The sequence below is a fragment of the Hemitrygon akajei genome, chromosome 5, assembly GCF_048418815.1.
Source record: "Hemitrygon akajei chromosome 5, sHemAka1.3, whole genome shotgun sequence".
Lineage (NCBI taxonomy): Eukaryota > Metazoa > Chordata > Chondrichthyes > Myliobatiformes > Dasyatidae > Hemitrygon > Hemitrygon akajei.
The window spans coordinates 17,748,731-17,771,190 of NC_133128.1; the positions used below are offsets into that span (position 1 = coordinate 17,748,731).

The 22,460-nt window shown below is 40.2% G+C and overlaps 1 protein-coding gene across 4 annotated transcripts in view; it reads right to left on the bottom strand.

Annotated features, from left to right (window-relative positions):
• The window catches only part of itsn1 (intersectin 1 (SH3 domain protein)), a 233,172-nt gene that overhangs the window by 175,929 nt on the left and 34,783 nt on the right, over positions 1–22,460 (bottom strand). For all 4 annotated transcript variants that reach the window (XM_073044892.1, XM_073044891.1, XM_073044890.1 and 1 more), the window contains exons 2-3: positions 3,969–4,028; positions 3,292–3,384 (exon numbers count right to left, since the gene is read on the bottom strand). In XM_073044892.1, coding sequence (XP_072900993.1) covers positions 3,292–3,384; positions 3,969–3,996 — 121 coding nt within the window. In that variant the 5' untranslated portion in view covers positions 3,997–4,028. The remainder of the gene's footprint in view (positions 1–3,291; positions 3,385–3,968; positions 4,029–22,460) is intronic.

A 22,460-nucleotide genomic window follows, 5' to 3' on the forward strand; every position in this document is an offset into this window, starting at 1 on the left:
CTGAACCAATCCCCTGCAGATAAAGAGGGCTGACTGTATTTATACCCCCGTAGTCTGTCCCTCCTGATTGGTTAGTCCTCATCCAATCAGGTTTTGCTCTCTCATCTTGATTACAATTGAATTCTAGTTCTTACTTAAAGCAAGACCTTTCGTCTTTATTAAAATTCTTTTCCTCCAGTTGTATTTCAATGGCTTCCTTTACTAAGTGATCCCAAAAGCTATTGGCGTGGCACAGTAGTTTAGTGCCAAAGTCAATCCTACGGCCATTGTGAATGTAGTGTTCTGCTACCATTGATTTCTCAGGGTAACTCAAACAGATACACCTTCTGTGCTCCTTGATGCGGGTCAAAGATGACCCGAGTCCCAGGTCATCTTTGACTCATAAGCTGTGACTTCAGCTTCTTATGGGTTTCTGGATGGTATCAATTTGGTATTTCTTCAGGATCCTGGTAATCCTTCCAGACTTCTCCCTGGATTGTCACCTTGTTGCGGTGGAGAAGCTTGTGTGGTCCTGAGATCCCAAGAGCAATGCCGTCTGGAGCTATGCTCCTGGTAGGGTCACCCATGGCGGTAAGGTCGAGGGTGAGGTCCCTGACAAAGAACAATCCAACCTAGAGCTCAATGGTGGAACAGGCGGACGAAGTTACTTCGAACTCAATGGCTGTGAAAGCAGATGAAGGCTGCAACAAATCCATCAGCTCCAATCGTCGTGGTTTCCATGCCACTGGAATCGGTTGATTTGTGAAGTATCGTGTGCTTCTTGGAGTGCAACATCAAGTACATGTTAAACAAATACACGCACAGGCATCTTCACTCTGTGATAGATCAGCGGAACGAAGACCATCATCCTCGTCCTTCAAGGATACCACGACGACGAGGATGAATCCTTCCAGAAACCATGCAAATATAGGGAAGACAGGTGATAGTAACTAGTTCCTCCTTGTTATTGGATTTCCTGGTCTTTCTATCAGTCCTTTTAATGGCCAGTTTGATTCCCTTCACCTTGTAGCCATTCCGTAGGAACTTCACACATAATCATCTTACTTCTTCCGGGAGACTCTCTGGATCCAAAATAGTTTTCACACAGTTAATCAAAGTAGGAAGAACTGCTATAAGTTGAGAGGTGGCTGTTATCATTGAGATATAAGTCCGCACAAGTGGGTTTCCAACAGACGCCATGTACAAGGCCACCATCATATTAGAATGTCCAGAGCTAAGGCGTTCATTCAAATGGTCGTGGGGTACCTGGAGTCCATCAGGCCACACTATGAAGGCATTATCAATGCATCTGAAACATTTGGAGCCTAATGGCGATGAAGTCACAGCCCTCTCCTTTAAGTCCTCCATTTAGAAATCAGCAATGGCCAACGACAAAGGCGATCACATGGCCACTCCATACGTTTGTTCATAGTAGTTCCCCTTATAGAGGAAGTACTTTGACGTAAGAATGTGTTCAAAAAGGTCAATGGTGATCAAACCTTGACTGCAGGAGATCCAAGCTGTCCTCATTGGGAATTCTTGTGAACAGAGACACCAGATTGAAACCTCCAGGTTCAACAGTTGGTTGAATTCATGATGTGATGCTCATAGCCACCAAAAAACTGAGGGAGCATGGTCATTAATACTTAGCGAGGTAGTAAGTCAGAGAATCTATCCTACAGATGATAGGTCTCGGGGGAAACCCTCCTTACGCATCTCAGGGAGCCGATAAAGTTTTGGTGGCACCATTACCCGAGGCCGAGGTGTCTTGCATATATCTGCTGGCAGTCCAGATTTCTTCACTAAAGCGGAGGTCATCCTAACAATTGAATCCATGAGATCCTGCTTTAGAACTCTGTAGGCGGGATCATCCAGAATCTGCATTCAATGATGGAGAAGAATGATTGCCTCCCATTCCTGGATATTCTAATATGACAGAAAATGGAAGCCTCTTACATAGCATCTATCGGAAACCCACTCACGTGGACTTGTACCTCAAGAATAACAGACACTGTCATGCCTCCCAACTGTTCTTTCTACTTTGATTAACCGTGCAAAAACTGTTTTGGACCCAGAGAATCTCCCCAAGGAAATAAGATGATTATGCGCAACATTCTTACAGAATGGCTACAAGGTGAAGGAAATCAATCCAGCCCTTAAAAGGGCCAACAGAGAAACCAGGAAACCTAACAACAAGGAGAAACCAGTTGCTCCTGGCTATCTTCCCTATACTTGCACGGTTTCTGGAAGGATCGTCAGGATCCCAAAGAAATACCAAATTAATACCATCCACAAACTTGTAATGAAGCTCAATTCACAGGTTATGCTGGCCAAAGATGATCTGGTCAGCTGGTGGTTACAGGATTCCCTGTGACTGTGGAACAGCATATATCAGACAGACAGGATGCACGGTGGAAACTCGCATCCAGAAGCACAGGAGCTGTTTTCGTTTGGGTTACCTGGAGAAATCTGTGGTAGCAGAACACTGCATTTGCAATGGCCATAGGATTGACTTTGATGGGACAAAACTACTGTGCTGCACCACCTGGTAAAGGAAACCATTGAAATAAAACTAGAGGAAGAGAATTTTAACAAAGATGAAGGTTTCTCTTTAGGTAAGACCTAGAATTCAATTGTAAACAAGGTGGGGGAGTGGAAATCTGATTGGATGAGGACTGACCAATCAGGAGGGATGGACTACAGTGTTAAAAATACCACCGGACTAGACATGCCCAAGCATCATCTCTGAAGAAGGTGGCAGAGTTTGTCATTGAAACGTCCATCATAATAGATACCCATAAAAAGAGTTTGTGCATATTGTTACATTACTGGTATAAGCCTTTAACTTGAAAATTCTCATACTAGTCATAAATCCAAACCAGTGAAATTTCCATATAACAAAAGCAACTGAATAGACACTTCCTACTATTTTGACCTCTGCTTATTCTAATCCTTTAAACTATATTGGCAAAATCTTTTAAGTCATGGCATCACATATATTCTGTTCTCTGTACTAAAACCACATTTGAACTTTCAATTCCTTAAACAGGCCTTCAGTCATCCCTCACCAAGCACTTGCCTAATGCCAAACTCTCCTTTGCAAAACTTATTTAGACACATTGCTAAAATGGTATTGGTTCAGGGCATTAAAAAGTTGAGAACCACTGATTTCGGTATTTCTCAATTTAAGAACACTTGTAAAAGTAGCAAAAGCAGAGTTTAAATTGTTGAGGAAGAAATAATCAGAAAGAAAGGGAAGAAATTCATCATCTTTCATCCAGCAATATTTAAATAGGTTTAGTTTGTTCTCACCAGTAATCATTCCACCAGTTGGTTTAATGCTAAGAAACTGCTGGTCATGCTTAGCTCTTTCTTCCACTGTAATGGCACAGATATCCAGGCCCCCTGTTTCAAAAGAACACAAGGAGTTCAGACAATATCCCATTGGACTCTTATGAGCTATTTCAACTAAACATCTTCCATTTTCTTTTAATCTTCTAGAATAAAGCAATGCATTTCAAATTGTATTTCTCATCGTATCAGTAACACATCAGGCTGGGTGATGAAAATGTGTTATTGTCAGATGCTCTTTCTCAGCAAGAGACCATATTAGAACACCTTCATGTAGGAATGGGGGGTTACATACATTGCAGCAATTTTTATAATGCTACGCTTCTTTGGGTAAAACACTAACATTGAAGTCATTTGTTTCAGATTTTCCAAAATGGGAAGGAGGTAAGGAATTTACTTCCTAAATCTCAGAGAAGCAACAGCTGGCTGCTTAACTGCGATATCTAATATTAAAAGAAGCACAATACTACTGTCTAATTCTTCTAATCTTACCTTTCTGTAACAGCTGGAGGAAAATGACTGTTCTGCCTGCTTGACCTACTACATCGAAGGCTTGAGGCTATCTAAATATCAAAATCCCCGGAAGGTAAAATTTAAGCTAAGAGCAATTAATAAACAGTATTGTACAGAGCACTTACCCGCAAAAGCTGTTGGAAACTGAGCCATGCTTCCTTTTATTTCAAGTCATTAGCAGATTCCTGCAAGAGATTAGTAACTTTTAGTTGAGAGGCTGAGTCTGAAGATAATGTTAAACAACAGTTTCCATTCTACTGCTTAAATGAAATACCACACACAAAATTCTATCAAGCTAATAGTGCACTGTAAACTGTTGCTGCACTCCACTGCAAGTTGTCAAGTAGACCACATGTAAAATACAATGTTTGTTTCTGCATGCTTGCCAGAAATTAATAAAAATGACTTATTTGGGTTTGTGGTTTTCTTTAATTAAAGCTCAACACCTAAATTCCAACCACAAAAGCTGAATAGGTTGCAAAAAGTTATGTCTGGTTTCTGTTGCTGTGCATGTTCTGAATATGGTTGTGGACTAGTATCAATAGTGGGCTGCAGACAGAGCACTAGCTATATGATTGAGACAACATTTTGGCTGCATTCAAAACAAAAATCATAATACTTTTTAAAAGGCATATCTGTTTGGCCCAGGGTGAGGAACGAGCCAAGGTTTGACTGATTTAAGTGCCGTGCTGTATTGGAAAGGTTGGGTATGGGCACAATCAAACAGGCAGGGACCGTTTGTGGATACAATATCATTTTTGTTTTCCAATTCATTAGATGCCTATCAATGAGATTTACAGGAAGATGTTGTTTCCTGCTTGGCACTACTTTCTGCTGCAGCTCCTACAGTGCCCTTAGGTCAGCTGCAGGGTATTCAGCCAGGGACCACCGCTCATTGATGCTTTGCTCCCTTAGCCCTGGTACATCTAGTGGGAGAGCAGTGCAGAGGTGGCTCCCTGCCACCCACCGCAGCTTCCAACGGGGTTAGTCGGCCCCAATTTCTGCCCTTCCTCCTCAGCCACAGCCAAATGCTGTCCCTTCAGCCAATGCTCTGGTGCCCTCCTGAGCCTCACCCATACTAGTTTACGGCATTGATGAGCGTGGAATTAAGTATTCCTAACAGTTCCCCATGTAGACCTCATGACCAAAGCAACCATTGGTCAGTTCATTGTCTTAACATAGGCCTTTATTATTACGTTTGTAACAGCCAGGCCTTAAATGTCATTGGAGATGTAGAGTGAACTCATTGCTGCTTATTTCACAACAAACAGATAGGCCTTCAAGACCTCACCAGGCCAGGCAGCTTTTATAGAAAAGAGTACAGTCAATGTTATGGGTCAAGACCTTCGTCAGGACAGGAAAAAAAGATGAGGAGTCACAGTAAAAGTGGGGGAATGGGAGGAAAAATGACAAAGAGAGAGGTGAAACTGGGCGGGAAGGGCAAAGGGTTAATGTAAAATCTGGGAGGTTAATTGGTGAAAGAGATACAGGGCTGGAGAAAGGGAAATTTGATAGGAGAGGACAAAAGGCCATGGAAGAAAGAAGAGGAGCAGCACCAGAGGGAGGTGATGGGCAGGAAGGAGATAAGTCGAGAAAGGGAAATGGGAATGAGGAATGGTAAGAGGAGGCATTACCAGAAGTTTGAGAGATCAATGTTCATACCTTCAGGTTGGTTGCTCCTCCAACCCAAGTGTGGCCTTATCACGACAGTAGAGGAGGCCATAGACTGACATGTCGTTATGGGAATGGGAAGTGGAATTAAAATGGGTGGCCAACTGGGAGATCCTGCTTTTCCTGGCAGACAGAGTGTAGGTGCTCGGCAAAGCAGTCTCCTAATCTGCGATATAAAGGAGGCCATACCAGGCACACTGGATACAGTATATAACCCCAACAGACTCGCAGGTAAAGTGTCACCTCACCTGGAAGGACTATTTAGGACCCTGAATGGTAGTGGGGGCAGAGGTGTAGGGGCAGGTGTGACACTTGTTCCACTTGCAAGAATAAGGGTAATAAGTGCCAGGAAGGAGATCAGTGGGGAGGGATGAATGGACAAGGAGTCATACAGGGAGCATCCCCTTCCAAAAGCAGAAAGTATGTGTATGGTAGATAGTGGTGGGATCCCACTGGAGAAGGCGGAATTTACAGAGGATTATATGCTGGATGCAGAGGTAGGGTGGTAGGTGAGGACAAGAGGAACACCGTCCCTGGTGGAGAGGTGGGAAAATGGGATTGGGAGATTGGGAGACCACTTCACTGAGCACCTATGCTCCATCTGCCAGGAAAAGCACATCCCCCAGTGGCCACCCATTTTAAATTCACTTCCCATTCCCAGTCTGACATGCCAGTCCATGGCCTCCTCCACTGTACCTCTGTCACCAATCAAATTACCAGCTCTTTACTCAACTTCCCCCGACCCCCAGTTTCACCCATCACCTTGTGGTTCTAAGAGTCTTGGCCCGAAACGTTGACTGTACTCTTTTCCATAGATGCTACTTGGCCTGCTTAGTTCCTCCTGCATTCTGTGTGTGTTGCTTGGATTTCCAGAATCCACAGATTTTCTCTTATTTGTGATTGGCCTTTGATATCCTGAGCTTAGTAAAGCAAACCAACTTCCAAATTTTGCTGCTGATAAATTGAAATCAAGAAAACTACTGCAAAGTAATATTTCTCTTATTTTATGCTCGGCTAGCTCATCCTAAGATTAACCCATCCTTGAAATTCACTCATTATCAATCCACTTGTTTATTTTTTTCTTGACATTCTTAAAAATTTTACAGATCATTAACAATCCTTGTATGTGACAACCTCCATTGTATATGAAGATCATCAATTCTCCTGTACTGTGATCATTGAATCTTTCGATTACCACACACAATATTTAGATTCAGGTCAAGAGCATATACCCTGAAGAGTCAAAATGTAAATTTGGTAACAGGACATATATGAACTGTGGAAATCCTGGGCTTTTACATGCACATTAAGATGTGCTGGTATTGCAGAGGGACCAGAAGAGGTTCACAGGAATGATGCTGGGAATGAAAAAGGTAATGTATGAGAAGTGTTTGATGGCTCTGGGCCTGTATCCTCTGGAATGTAGAAGAATGAGGGGCAATCACGTTGGAACCTTTCAAAAATTGAAAGGCCGAGATAAAGTGAACATGGAGAAGGGGCTTCCTATAATGGGTGAGTCTAGGATCAGAGGACACAGCCTCAGAATAGAGTGTCATCCATACAGAACAGAGATGAGGAGGAATTTCTTTAGAGGGTGATGAATCTGTGAAAATCATTGCAGCAGACAGTTAGAGGCCAAGTTTTTGGGTATATTTAAAGCACAGGTTGATAAGTTCTTGATTAGAAAGGGCATCAAAAGTTACAGGGAGAAGGAAGGAGAAAGGGTTTGGGATCAGCCATGATGGAATGGTAGAGTAGATTTAGTGGGCTAAAAGACCCAATTCTGTTCCTACATCTTATAGATTAATACAAAGATCAAATTTATAGCACTGGGTGAAGAAATGTGAATAATAGAGGGCATCTGCAATAATAAAAGGTAACGATAGAATAAAAAGGTGGGGGGGGAGTTTGGAGCAAAGATTACTAGTGGATTTACATGGGGATAGTGGCTAAATTACTAGAAAAGCATTCAGAGGCCAGGGTTAATTAATTTAGAAGCAGCAGTATCTGCAACAGCTGGGGATTTCAACTCCATTAATTAAATAAAATCTGGAGCTGGTATTAGCAATGATAATCATGAAACACTTTCCATGTATGACCTTCAGGAAAGGAAATCTGTTATCCTTTCAGAGTCTGGCCTGCTTATGACCTTGGCATTGAACACCATTTTGAAATAACTATACAGAACACTCAGCCTGGGTCAATGAGGGAAAAAAAATTCTGGGCCATCCAGTATAACAAACCTACTGTGAATTAAAGGTTAGATTTTCTAAACACAGGATATTCTGCAGATGCTGGCAGTCCAGAGCAACACATACGAAATGCTGGAGGAACTCAGCAGGTCAGACAGCATCCATGAAGGGGAATAAACAGTTGACACTCCAGGCCAAGAAGAGTCTCAGCCCCAAAATGTCAACTATTTAATCCCCTCCTTAGATTTTCTAAATTTATGACAAAGGAAATATAATTGTTTAAAAGCTAGTTAACAAAGAAAACAAAGAAATTAGTAATGTGTTAACATTTTATTTGACAAGTAGGCTTTTCTGAGTACATACAAGATTAGTGTCAAATTAATTTTGAAAACAAGTACAAAATAGGATATAGTATCACATGCCTGAAAATAGATGATAATTGGAAGACTTTCCTTGCATCAAGAAACCAACTACTCTTCCAGAAATTGAATTCCCAGGAAACTCAGTTGCAGGATTATACCATTACTGATAAGGAAGCTGTGACAAGATTGATTAAAAAGAGCAGAAGTTGACAGGAACAGATAGCTGCTCAGAGAAAAGGCAGTGAAGGAAACAAGCACTGAAATTAGTCATTCTGGCAGTGATCCTTAGTTAATTAGAGGATGAACAATAGTACTGTAACAAAAAGCAGAACAAAACTAAGAGTGCAATTCACCCATTTTGTTGTTGGGGTGGGGCAGAAAGAAAGTGATCTTGTTTAACTGGAATCCTTCCACATTTGGTTACAAAAGGGAATTTAACATGATTTCTAGTCATAAATAAAGCTAATTAAAACATTTTGATGAATGCTCCATAACTGTTAGGCTGGGTAACAGCTTCATACCCAGGCTGAAACTTCCGAACACCCTGCCTCCACCCAGTACACATTACTTATGACAGCACCAGTAGCATTTTATGCTGTATATTTAACTCTATGTCATATATGCATTTTATAGAAACTTGCACATCAGAAATTTTTTATGTTAATATTACTATATTAACATTATTTTATGTACTGTGAAACATGTACTACGTTTTGCACCTTGGTCCCAAAGGAACAGTCTTCTGTTTAGTTGTATACATATGTATAGTTGAATGATAATAAACTTGAACTTGAACAAATGTAGACATAGTTGTGCACCAGTCTGATCTTGTCCTGAAATACAGTAGGTATTATTCACATTGTCAAATAACGTGAGATGCAAATTTCCTGACAAGCTCAAGTTTTAGAGAAAGGAGAAGTTTCAGTCAAGTGTAGAGTGATGAGATTCATGTAGCAAGTCTAGCAGAGAAGTAGCAAACAAAAGCAAGACAAGACTAGGTTAATGTACTGGAAGGTAATTGTCTGTGCCAACAGTATAAAGCAAAGTTCAACATTCGGGGGGAACAAATTTCCAAAATCAAATGCATAGGAGTAGAAGGCTAAAATGTGACCTTAGAATATGCAAAGCATAATACTGAATTTACACAGATCAATACTACTTTTCATTTGACATAACCTGCATAGTCCTGTCAGTAATGACATTTAAAACAAAGGGTACAGAGAGTTACAGGATAAATAAATGGCAGTTACTGATGGTTAAAATAAAGACTACTTTAGCCAATTGAAGCTTCTGTAACAAAATTAAGTCAGGGCAGGATATCTTGGCAATAATGACTTCCCATGACTGAGGACAACAAAGGATGTAAGATAGCTTACATCCAACAGCATCTATGGAGAGGATTAAACAGTTGGCATTTCAGACCAGACCCTAGACTGAGGTTTCTGATGAAGGGTCTCCGCCCTAAACATTGACTGTTCATTTACTTCCATTACTGCCAAGTTCCTTCAGCATTTTATGTGCACTGCTCTGGATTTCCAGCATCTGCAGAATCTGTTGTGTTTAAGGTATCTTTGTCACTTGCAATAATGTTGGAATAGTTTATCCAGACAAATGATCACAGTGGTTAGCATTACTGCATTCCAGAAAATCAGGTTAAGGATGATTTAATACATAGCTGAACAGACCCCATATGATCTTTTTCTGCTTAAGTATACACATCTGGTTTCCCACAGATTTTCAGTAATACTAAGAGGAAATATATCCTGCTGAAAGGATATGAATGACTTGGGTCATCTCAGTTATTCATTACCATACATTATATGGTTCATACTGGAGAAATAATACTTTTGATCTGGTGATGCTTCCAATGTTGACTTGTCAAGGAAATGCCAGATAAACTGCTTACAAATATGACAGCTTAACCAAGTTTAACAAGTGGCTCCAAAAAGATGTCATAAACACAAGAAATTCTGCATATGCTGAAAATCTTCAGACAGACAGACACACCTGGAGGAGCTCAAAAGTTCATACAGCATCTATAGATTGTACAGATCTATACAATTAAAGTTTCATGCAGAGATTAGTCTCTGCCTGAAACTTCAAGCATCTTTGCTACTCTGTCTGCCACAAAATACACATTTCCTGGTGGCCATCTATTTAAGTTTGACTTCCCATTCGGACAATGTCAGTCCATGGCCTCCCTGACTGCCACGATGAGGCCACACTCGGGTTAGAGGAGCAACACCTGATGGCATGAACATCAGTATCCCTAACTTCCGGTATTTTCTCCCGCCTCCCCCTTCCCTCTTTTTCTATTTCCCATTCTTGCTCACTTCTTATCCCTTCTCCTCACCTGCCAATCACCTTCCCTGGTGCATCTCCTCCTTCCCATTCTTTCATGGCCCACTATCCTCTCTTATCAGAGTCCTTCTTCTTCAGCCCTTTACCTCTTCTACATTGTTGTGTATTTAATATTTCAGTAATATTTGAGTAATCTTGTAAATATGTTGTTGATTAAGCATTCTTTGTTTAATTCATTATGGGATTTATGTATAAATAGTGAATTGCATACATCAAGACATGACTCATGATACCTGTGTGTCTCGCTAAATTAAAGAACAAACTAAGATTCACATTTCGGATCTTTGCTTTCCTTCTATTGTTAGTTTAATGTCTTGAGATTACAAATTACAGTCGGCCCTCCTTATCCACGGGTTCCACATGCGCGGATTCAACCAACCACGGATCAGGAAAACCCAGAAGTTCTCTCTCCAGCACTCGTTATTTGAACATGTACAGACTATTTTTTGTCATTATTCCCTAAACAATACAGTAGAACAACTATTTACATACATTTACATTGTATTAGGTACTATAAGTAATCTAGAAATGATTTACAGGCAGTCCCCAGGTTATGAACAAGTTCCGTTCCTGAGTCCATCTTTAAGTTGGATTTGAAGTCGGAACAGGTACATCCGGTATTATTTAGCGTCAGTTAGTCAAACGTTTGTCTTATTATATATATATTTTACCTTTCTATGCATATAAAACACTAAAGAAATATATGTATTTCAATAATTAAACCACTGCATTGCTTAGTAATAATTGTAGCTTTCATCGGGGCAGGGCCTTTTACATGCTCCATTAAAATTGTTCCAATCGTTGACCAACTGTAGCCTAACGCTTTTCCAATGAACGAAGGTGTTTCACCTCTTTCCGATCACTTTATTACTTCTACTTTATTTTCAATCGTGATTGTGATTATTTTTGTGAACAGAAACACTGCGGATTCAGAGCTGCACCTACTCCTAAAGTCCACCGCACTGAAACAGGTTAAATAAGGTCCAGTGTTCCGCTGGGTCCTAAAGACCACTGCACTGGTCAGGTTAAATAAGGGACTTGAGCATCTGCGTTTTTTGGCATCTGTGGGGGGCTCCGAAACCAATCCCCCGCGGATAAGGAGGGCCGACTGTACACATATCCCCTCCCAGCCTCTTATTCATCTCCCCTTCCCCCTCACCTGCCAGATTGTACTCCTTCCCTCCCCCTACATCCTTATTCTGGTTTCTTTCCCCCCCCCCCCCACCTACTTTCCAAGAGTCTCAGCCTGAAATGTCACATGTTTATTCCTCTCCACAGATGCTGTCTGGCCTGCTGAGTTCCTCCAGCATTTTGTGTATGTTCCATATAAGACACAGGGGCAGAAATAGACCATTCAGTCTTTTGAGTCTGCTTCACCATTCTATCATAGCTGATCCATTATCCCCATCAATCCCTTTCTCCAGCCTATTCCCATAACCGTTGATACCCTCACTAATCAATAACCGGTCAATCTCCATCTCCCTCTCAAATTAAATGGATGAAAAAAATAGAGCCCAACAATCTATACAAATGTTGCATATATGTAGCAATTTATTAAATATCTGTTAAAAGAGGGCAGAGGATAAAAATATTTTCCAATGAGTACTAAGAACATCATTGCAACTTTCAACAGAAGGCAACAGCTACACACACAAAATACAGGAGGAACTCATGTCAGGCAGCATCTATGGAAATAAATAAACAGTCAATGTTTCAGTCTGAGACCCTTCTTCAGTTCTGTAAAGGAATATGGAAGATGCCAGAATAAAAAGGTGGGAGGATGGGGAAGGAGGCTAGCTGGAAGCTGATAGGTGAAGCCAAGTGGGGTGGGAAAGGTAAAGGGCTGGAGAAGGAATCTCATAGGAGAGAGGAGAGGAGAGTGGACCATAGGAGAAAGGGAAGGAGGAGGGGACCAAGGGGGAAGAGAAAGGCAAGTGAAGAGAGGCAAGAGGCCAGAGTAGAGAGTAGAAAAGGGGAAGAGGAGGGAGTTATTTTTGAACTGGAAGGAGAAATCAATATTTATCCCATCAGGTTGGTGGCTACCAGACGAATGTAAGGTGTTGCTCCTTCACGTCGAGGTTGTCTCATTGTGGCACAAGAGGCGACCATGGATCATCATGTCAGAACTAGAGTGGAATCAGAATTAAAATGTTTAGCCACTGGTATATCCCACTTTTGGGAGACTCTACAAAGCGCTCCCCCAATTTACGATGGGTCTTACCAACGTAGAGGCCATTGGAAGTCAAGATAACAGGAAGATCGAGAAAGGAGAGGGAGGTATCAAAAAATGGGCCAAGCAAATTTAGGGCAGGGTGGAAGGTAAAAACAAAATTGATGAAATTGACAAGCTTAGCATGGGTTCAAGAAGCAACACCAATGCAGTCATCAATGTAGCAGAGGAAGAGTTGGAGAATATTACCAGGGAAGTTTTGGAGCACAGACTGTTCTATGTAGCCAACAATGAGGCAGGCATAACTGAGTCCTATCCTCAAGTCTGTAGAAAATGGGAGGAGACAAAGGAAAAATTGTTGAGGGTGAGGACCAGTTCTGCCAGACAGAGGCAGGTGGTGGTAGAGGGGAACTGGATGGTTCTTTTAGTTAAAAAGAAACAGAGCTTTGAGGCCTTCTTGATGGCAGGACAGAGGTGTATAGGGACAGAACCTCCATGGTGAAGATGAGGCGGTCAGAGCCAGAGAACTGAAAGTTACTGAGGAGATCAAGAGCATGAGAAGTGTCGCAGATGTAGGTGGGAAGGGACTGAACCAAGGGGCGTAGAACTATTTCCTATTTCTGATAAGTTTAAAGATTTCAAAAATACATCTGTAATGAGGCATCAAAACTTATGACATAAACTTAGTTGAATTAAAAAATATATTTCCTGCTAGAAGATGGAAGGGTTAGATTCTTACAAATTCAACAAGCCACTTACAGTGAGTAAAGGCTCCAAAACAAAATGAATGTTAACACTGAAAGGTCACGGCAGAGTTATTTTCCAGAAAAATCTAGTTATTTTACGCTTAAGCAATTAAGGGAGATCAGAAGCATGGGTTTTCACTGACTACCCATGTGAATAATCAACATGGCCAAATCGAACAAGGTGACCAGCTTCCATGCTGTGATACAATCCCATGCAGCCAAAAAAAACTTCAATTCTAGCCCAAAGATACATCCTTTCTCATCAGTATGAATCTCTCAAATATGCATGACAGCATCTATCGATATATTCAGGTAAATGACAAGAGCAATTCCATTACTTCCATTTTACTAACTCATCATTCCACAATCTTCTGTGTGAACTGCTCAATGTTAATGTATTTGAGACAGGAACAGTAAAGGCCTTTGAGAAGCTCTGGAGTTTGTAATCTAAGCCATGGTCTTGTGAGATATGAAGTGAATACCCTGAAGCTGAGGGAAGAGATAACAGTAACTTTTAATTTACTGTCTAAAATTGCTACTGGCAAAGTCACTGAATTAAATCAGAAACCTTGAATGTCTTGGGAGAGTGGATTGGAGTTTCAAAAATCACAACAAAAAGTAAGAGCAGTCGGCGTAAAAATGAATAGGTCACTGTGAAAGTCAATTTCAAATTGAGGATACACTTGCATATATGATGAATTGAATTCCCAGTTAATATCAGCCAAAATACTAACTTCATAAGGTATATAAATGCACAAGGAGTCTGCCGTGAAACTGAAAAGCTGGGACAAAGGTTCGCTGATTCCAACAGCACAGCTCTGCAATCAGATGGGCTACCTCAGAAATTTTCCAACAACCAATGCAAAATTATCAAAATGAGAAAGCATAAAAGTGATCAAGGGCACTTTTGCTTTCAAGGGTAGTTTCATTTATTGCCCCATTTTTCCTGTAGTGAATCAAAATTTACAATTTTGTTAAAAATAACCCCCTAAAATTGCAGAAAAAATCTCCCAAAACAATTATTGTAAAATAAGTGCCAAGTTTCCACACTCATCCTATCCCATTTTAATATACTCATCTACTTCCTCCTGAAACCACTGATCCTCTTTTTCAACCACCCAAATAAATACATGGCTATGCTATATTGCCATCCATCATTATCGTCTTCCCCATTTAAGATAATTACAGGCAAGATATTCTACCAGTCATAAAGGTAGTTGATTGCAAGCCACTCCATGTGTCAATTAAGTTTTAAACCCAATAAGGATGATTTGTCGCAGCCTGTCAATGTATTAAAGTATTCCACATTGTTAAAGTATTTACAGTGAAACAGACGAGCATTACCTCAGCGTTTACCTCAAAATTTAATCTGGGGTCAGCAGCACCATCAGATTTCCAAACGGACAATGAACCAACTCATGAACACTAACTCACTGTTTTGCTCTCTTTTTGCATTATTTAATTTTTGATATACAGTTCTTATCGCAAGTTATAGTTTACTTATTTCACTGTACTGCTGCTGCAAAACAACAAATTTCATGACAAACACAAGTGATATTAAATCTGATTCTGATTTTGAGTAAAAAAATTGGATTAATGCAGCCAAAACAGTCAGATAGAGAAGAAATCAAGGAGACCATATCCCTTCATTGTACAAATCTATACAGTATATTCTACTGAAAAAATGACTATTTAAAAAAACAATTTACCTGAATTGCAGTTATTTTTAAAAAATGAAACAACCATTTCAAGTACACTATTTGAGTAACGAAGATTTTAAATTAAATTGAGTACACCAGCTTTATCAGCGGTCTTCTCCATTACAGGGGTGAAAATGACATCAAAAATTTAAAAGGCAAATTCTTATAACTCTCGTTTTGGCTAGCAACTTAATATAGGCGATGATAACCCCCAGCCCGGCCAAACTTAAGAAATCTCGTTTGGGTGGTTGCTGCTTGATATGTCCCCTGTTACAAGTCAGTACCACGAAATAACAAACAGTACACAATATGCAATTAAACAATTGAGCTTCATAATCCTTAATTTGACTGTATGGTTAGTAAAGAAACAAAAAAAAAGGGCCCATTCTTATGAAACAGTCTAATGCACAAACATTGGAGCTCACTGATACGGTCGTTTGTCCACCATTGACCTCCTCCGATTGTCACTTACCTTCGGACCCTCACATCAAGTCCACTATATCTGGTGGTTTACCAACTCTCTCCATTTGCAACTTCTCTCCTCATCTCTCCAAATAAGACCACAAAATTGCTGCTTCCAGACACACAAGAGAGAACATCCCGCTCATTGGCTAACATGTCCCGTTATCTCTAGTCATAACCCAAACATTGCTGCTGCAGAGAAACCATTACCTTAGCAGTAAGAACATCAGCAGTGACGTCTTACAGCGTGTTATATTCTATTTTATATTTATCTGGAATTTGTATGTCACTCAAAAGGATGAATGTAAACTATCAAAATTGATAGGTTGATAAGGGAGAACTGAAAACAACAGCCAATGAAACTTATTCAGCGCTTTGAAAATGTCATTATAAATTTGCTTATTATTGTCACATACTGAGTCAGTGAAAAGTTTGCCTTGACCACCATCAATAGTCAATTGAGATAGTACAAAGTTAACAGTGCAAAGTACAATAACAATGCATAAGGGTAACTAATATAGTAAGTGCAATGCAAGTACAGTGGTACTAAAAAGTTGGTGAACCCTGTAGAATTTTCTCTATTTCTGTATAAATATGTCCTGAAGTGTGATCAGATCTTCAAAAGCAAGTCCTAAAAATAGATAGTGAGAAACCAACTAAATAAATAAATAACACAAAAATTATACTTGTTCATTTATTTATTGAGAAAAATGATCATGATATTCTGAGCTGTAGTTCACAACTCTGCAGTTACCATACCAAGCCATGATGCATCTGGGTAGGAGGTATTCTATGATATGCCAATAAAAATTGGTTAAAAGTCAAAGGTGTCATGCCAAATTTCTTTAGCTTCCTCTGAAAGTAGAGACGCTGAAGAGTTTTCTTGACTGTGACATATGTATAGTTGGACCAGTACAGGCTATTGGTGATGTTCATTCTTAGTAACCTGAAGTTCTCAACCTTCTCATCCTTAATGCCATTGATATAAACAGGAGCATGTGCACCACCCTCTTTCTGGAAGGCAACGACCAGCCCTTTTGTTTTGCTAACTTTAAGGGAAAGGCTGATGTCAGTACCTCCTTGTGCAACTGGATCCTTGACTTCCTCACTTGCAGACCCGTCTGTTCAGAATGGCAACATCTCCACAATCACCATCAGCACACATGCACTACAAGGCCAAGTGCTTAGCCCCCAGGTGATGGAATTGACAATGGCTTTATGGCTAAGTTTGCCAATGATACAAATATATGTGGAGGGAACGGGTAACGTTGAGGAAGCAGGGAGTCTGCAGAAGGAACTAGAACAAATTAGAATGGGCAAAGTAGTGGCAGATAGAATATAGTGAAGGGAAATATATAGTTATGCACTTTGCTAAAAGGAATAGACTATTTTCTATACAGGAAACAAATTCAGAAATCAAAGACGTAATCGGTCTTGGGAGTCATCATGCAGGATTCCCAAAGGTTAACTTGCAGGTTAATTTGGTGGTAAGGAAGGTAAATGCATTGTTACCATTCATTTCAAGAGGACTAGAATACAAGAGCAAGGATGTAATGCTGAGACATTATAAGGCATTGCTCAGATGCACTTGGAGTATTGTGAGCAGTTTAAGGCCCTGTATCTAAAAGATGTGCTGGCATGGGAGAGGTTTCAAAAAAGGTCCACGAGAATGATTCCAGGAATAAAAGGATACATGTATAAGGAATAGTAGATGGCTCTGCACCTGTTTTTGAAGTTTAGAAGAAATGGGGGGGGGGGGGGGGGGGGCGTGCTGTATCTCATTGCAACCTCTCAAATACTGAAAGGGTTAGATAGAGTGGATGTAGTAAGGGGAGTCTAGGACCAGAGGGCATACTCTCAGAATACAGCACGACTCTTTAGAACAGAGATGAGGAAGAATTGCTTTAGCCAGAGGGTGGTGAATCTGTGGAGTTCATTGCCACAGATGCCTGTGGAGGCTATATCATTGGGTATAAAGCAGTAGCTGATCGTCTCTTGATATGTAAGGGCATCAAAGGTTATGGGGAGAAAGCAGAAGAATGGGGTTGAGAAGGATAATAAATAAGTCATGATTGAATGGTGCAGCAGACTCAATGGGCTGAATGGCATAATTCTGCTATGTCTTAAGGTGTTATGGAAGGAACCCTGTGGGGTAGTAGTGTTGAGAATAATCATGGCAGAGGTGTTGCTGCCCATCTTTACTGCAGCCTGTCCGTTACAAAGTCAAAGACCCAGTTGCAAAGAACATAGAAATCTACAGCACATTACAGGCCTTTCAGCCCAAAATATTGTACCAACCATGTAACCTATTCTAGAAACTGCCTAGAATTTCCCTAGCACATAGAGTTAGAAAAATAGAGAGCTATGTACCTATCCCAAGAGGCTCTTAAAAGACCCTATTGTATCCGTTTCCACCACTGCAAACTTACCCCTGACATCCAAGCACCTTAAAACTATGCCCCCTCATGAGCCATTTCACCCCTGGGAAAAAGCCTCTGACTATCCACACGATCAATACCTCTCATCACCTTATACAGCTCTATCAGGTCACCTCCCAAAAGGGAGCCGTTGAGTCTCAGTTCCAAGAAAGATCTACCGGTAATACAAAACTACCTCTGAAGTAACATAAAAGGGTCTTACAGGCAAGCAATTGCTGGAACATAGTAGATCCAATGAAATTACTAGATAAAACCATCAAGCTCATCCTTGCATTTTGTGGAGCAAGAAAGGAAGAAATAATAAGGTTCAGTCTTTCAAAGAAAGACTAAAAAAGGAACAAATTAGGGTCAACAAACATTGTTAAAGAAAACATGAATAACAAAGTAGCAGCAAATACAACATAAAATTCAAGTTGTAAAAAACTAGTTACTCAGTCAACTGAAAAAAAGATATCAGACATAATCAAAGGGAAATTAATAATTCCAAACTAAATCTGGAATGATATGCCCTTTGACAAAAGAACAGTACTTGAAATTTATTCCCCCTTGATATATCATGCATTCCAACGAAGAAACAATGATGAGGAATTCTGACAAAACGCTTTTTTAGCTATCAATTTTCCTGGCTAAAGCAACTTAATATAATTAGTAAATTTGAGAAAATCCCACTAGCACAATTCTCACAGCTCCAAGGAGACCACCACGACCAAAATTCAAATCCTCAATAATTGAACACATAGGCTACTGAATCTCAAGCCAGTCGGTCGACATATAGTCATGTCATATATCAGAGCTTTCATTCAACAAAGCAGTAAGTGTTAAACATGTAGTGTTGTATTGCTGGTCCCCACTAGAGGGATCATAATTTAGCAACAACCTCAGTTGAAAAATGCTAACCAACATAGCATGTGACAGTGAAAAATGACCATTAAAGTTAAAGCATTATCAGTACAAAACTTAACAATTCACTTTAAAACACTCTAGTTCTACAAGTCGTCATTTAGTGTAGCAAGGAACAATTTTCTAAACACAAGAGATTCTGCAAATAGAAGGGAAAGACATCAGGCATCTCCCCTTTCTGTCTCAGGCCTGAAGCAGGATCTCAGCCCGAAAGATCAACTGTTTACTCTCTTCCACAGATGCTGCCTGGCCTGCTAAGTTTCTCCAGCATTTTGTGTGCATTGTTTTGGATTTCCAGCATCTGCAAATTTCCTCGAGTTTCAGATGCTGTGTAGATGCTGGAAATCCAGAGTAACACACACACACAAAATGCTGGAGGAACTCTGCGGGAAAGAATATAGAGCCAACTTTTCAGGCAGAGGCCCCTCATCAAGTCCCGATGAGGGGTCTTGGCCCAAAACATCGACTTCAATTTATAGAGTTTAATTTTTTCTAATCAGCACACTACTGATGTCTACCATAATTTACAGAACCAATAGATGATACTCCATGTAAAAAAAAAAGCATTTATAGGAACTTTAAACAAATACTCAGCATTTGTGACATATCACAGCTTGATACAAATTACTGAAGTATATCGTATAAACCACACAGAATGGAGGAAAAGGAAGATAAATTTTAATGAAATAATTTAGAGATGCATGTACAAAATGGTTGAAAATTTGCAATTGCTATATATTTTAGAATTGTATGTTCTTCATAAACTGAATACATTTAATCATCTTTAGACAAAGTAGCTGAACAGGGAAGCAACAATTCAAAAGCAAAACTTTGCTGACGCTGTAAATTTGAAAACGGAAAATCCGGTAGTTATGAAGCAACATTATTATGAGCAAATGCAAGACACATTTTCAATATCATCTGTAAGCACTTTAATAAATACACTGCCAGATTAGATCAAAACTTCTCTCTGGATCTCAGTAGCTCAAGTGCTTGTGAAATCACTTAATTATTTTAATATTAGGTTTTTAAGATTGAATTATGCAGAAAGGAAAAATATCAGAATCAAAGGGAACGAATATTTTCATTTCACTTCACAGTACCTGAAGACAACGTCAAACCCAATAGGCTTATCATACAGCTGGTTCACTATTTGCGGGATTTGTATCATAGAGAAAAAATAAAGGAAGGAAAGAAAAAGTGATGCTGGAACTCACACCACAAATGTTGGGGGGAGGGGAGTGGGTATGCAGACTTCACTAAAGGCTGACCTCACTCTACACAATTGTCCTACTAGATTCAATCGCAGTCAAAGAACCAGAGTTTTAATCTCCATCAGCTATGCACCACTGGCTGTGGTCGCTTCTCCGAAATGTTCACCCAGAGAGGTCTGGCGCCCAACTAGGCTCATTGCCTGGTACTAGATCCATTATGGCCTCTCCTCTAATCGGCCTACCTACATACTGGGTCAAGAATCCTTCCGGACACACCTAAAAAAATTCTCCCTCATCTAGACCCTTTCAAAATTCAAAGTAAATTTATTATCAAAGTACACATGACACCATATACAACCCTGAGATTCATTTTCTAGCAGGCAAACTCAATAAATCCATAATAGAATAATAACCACAATAGAATCAATGAAAGACCACACCAACTTGGATGCTTAACCAGCGTGCAAAACATACAGACTGTGCAAATGCAAAAATAAATAAATAAGCAATTAATAAATAAATGTCAAGAACATGAAATGAAGGGTCCTTAAAAGTGAGTCGATTGGTTGCGGAAACATTTCAATGGTGGGACAAGTGACTGAGTTCCACTTTGGTTCAAGAGCCTGATGGTTGAGGGATAATAACTATTCCTGAACCTGGTGGTGTGAGTCCTGAGGCTCCTGTGCGTTTTCTTGAAAGCAGCAGTGGGAAGAGAGCATGTCCTGGGTGGTGAGGGGTCCCTGATTATGGATGCTGATTTTCTGCAATAACATTACATGAATAGTGCTTTATGGTGGAGAGGACTTTACCCGTGATGGACTGGGTCATAGCCACTACTTTTTGTAGGATTTTCCATTCAAGGGCTTTGTTGTTTCCATAATAGGCTCTGACACAACCAGTCAATATATTCCTCACAACACATCTATAGAAGTTTGTCAAAGTTTTAGATTCCCCACTCACAATTTTAAAGCTATGGGGACAAAGCAGGGAAATGGAACCAATGTGTTATGCAACAATGAACACAGAATTTATTTAATTTTTGTTTCTAACTCCATTTTTCTGGAACTAACCTGAGTGAGAAGAACAATGAAAAACAGCAAAAAGGCTACTGCCTCGCAAAGGAGGCCTGAATCAAACAATTGAGGAGGCAATGAAATGAGTCTCTGGGTGGTGAGCTCCGGAAGAAAAATGATTTGAGGAGATTGTAGTACAGGAATTTGGAGGTTTTGCTGCTCTTAAAGAATTTTACCTATGTACTTTTGGCTGAGCAGAGTTAAAGACACAAGTGTTTGACATTGCCAAACCAACCTAATGACTGAATAGGCTTGAGGTATGTTCCTTTAAGTTCAGATTGAAAAAAAAACGACTTTTAATCTGGGCCAACAGTAGAAAATAAATTTAGGGGATGGGGCTTGTGGGGTAAATGGGTAGGAAACAAGGATCAGACAGGACTGTTGAGGGTTTATAAGGTAACTATTAAGAAATATGAGAAGGCCTTGATTAATGAAAAGTTGCAGATCTATAAGACTCAGGTTAGATTGTGTTCAGTTCTGGTCACCTCATTATAGGAAGGATGTGGAAGCTTTAGAGAGGGTGCAGAGGAAATTTACCAGAATGGTGCTTGGAATAGAAAACGTGTCTCATGAGGAAAGGTTGATTGTGCTATGGATTTTCTACTTGGAGTGAAGGATGAGAGGCAACTTAATATAATGGTGCATAAGGTTATGAGAAATATAGATTGAATGGACATCTTCTTCCCAGTATACCAGTGGTCAAATCCAGAACACATCCAGTCAAGGCGAGTGGAGCAAACTTGAGCAGAAATATGGCACATGGATGAAAGAAAGACGGAGGGTTCGGATTCAGATTTATTTAATCACATGTACATCAAAACATACAATGAAATGCATTATTTCCCAAGGAGGTGATGGGGCAGCCCACAAGTTCATTTCATTTCATTTTAGCACCAACGTAGCAAGCTCACCATGCTCAGCAGAATAACAGAACACAAAATGAAAAGTACCAAACAACATGTAACACCAGCAAAACAAGTCTTGTATCACCCTCCCACCAACCCATGCATGCACAGTCCTCTAACCCTGCCCAGGAACCCTCTGGCCTCTAGTTGACTCATGGGTTCACAGACACTGGGCCTTCAACTTCCCCAGCAGACTCAGAAATTCATGGACTGAGGGCTCCAGCTATATGCTGTGTAAGAAGGAAGGGTAGGAATGATTGTGGAGTAGTTTTATATGGGTTGGCACAACATTGTGGGCCAAAGGGCCCCATATTGTTCCATGTTCCATAGTCCCTCAAGTGCCAGCCTATTTCCTCCACAAGTTATTGGTCATCTCTGCTTCCAGCATGTTCACTGGGAACAAGTTGAGGCCATTATTGCATA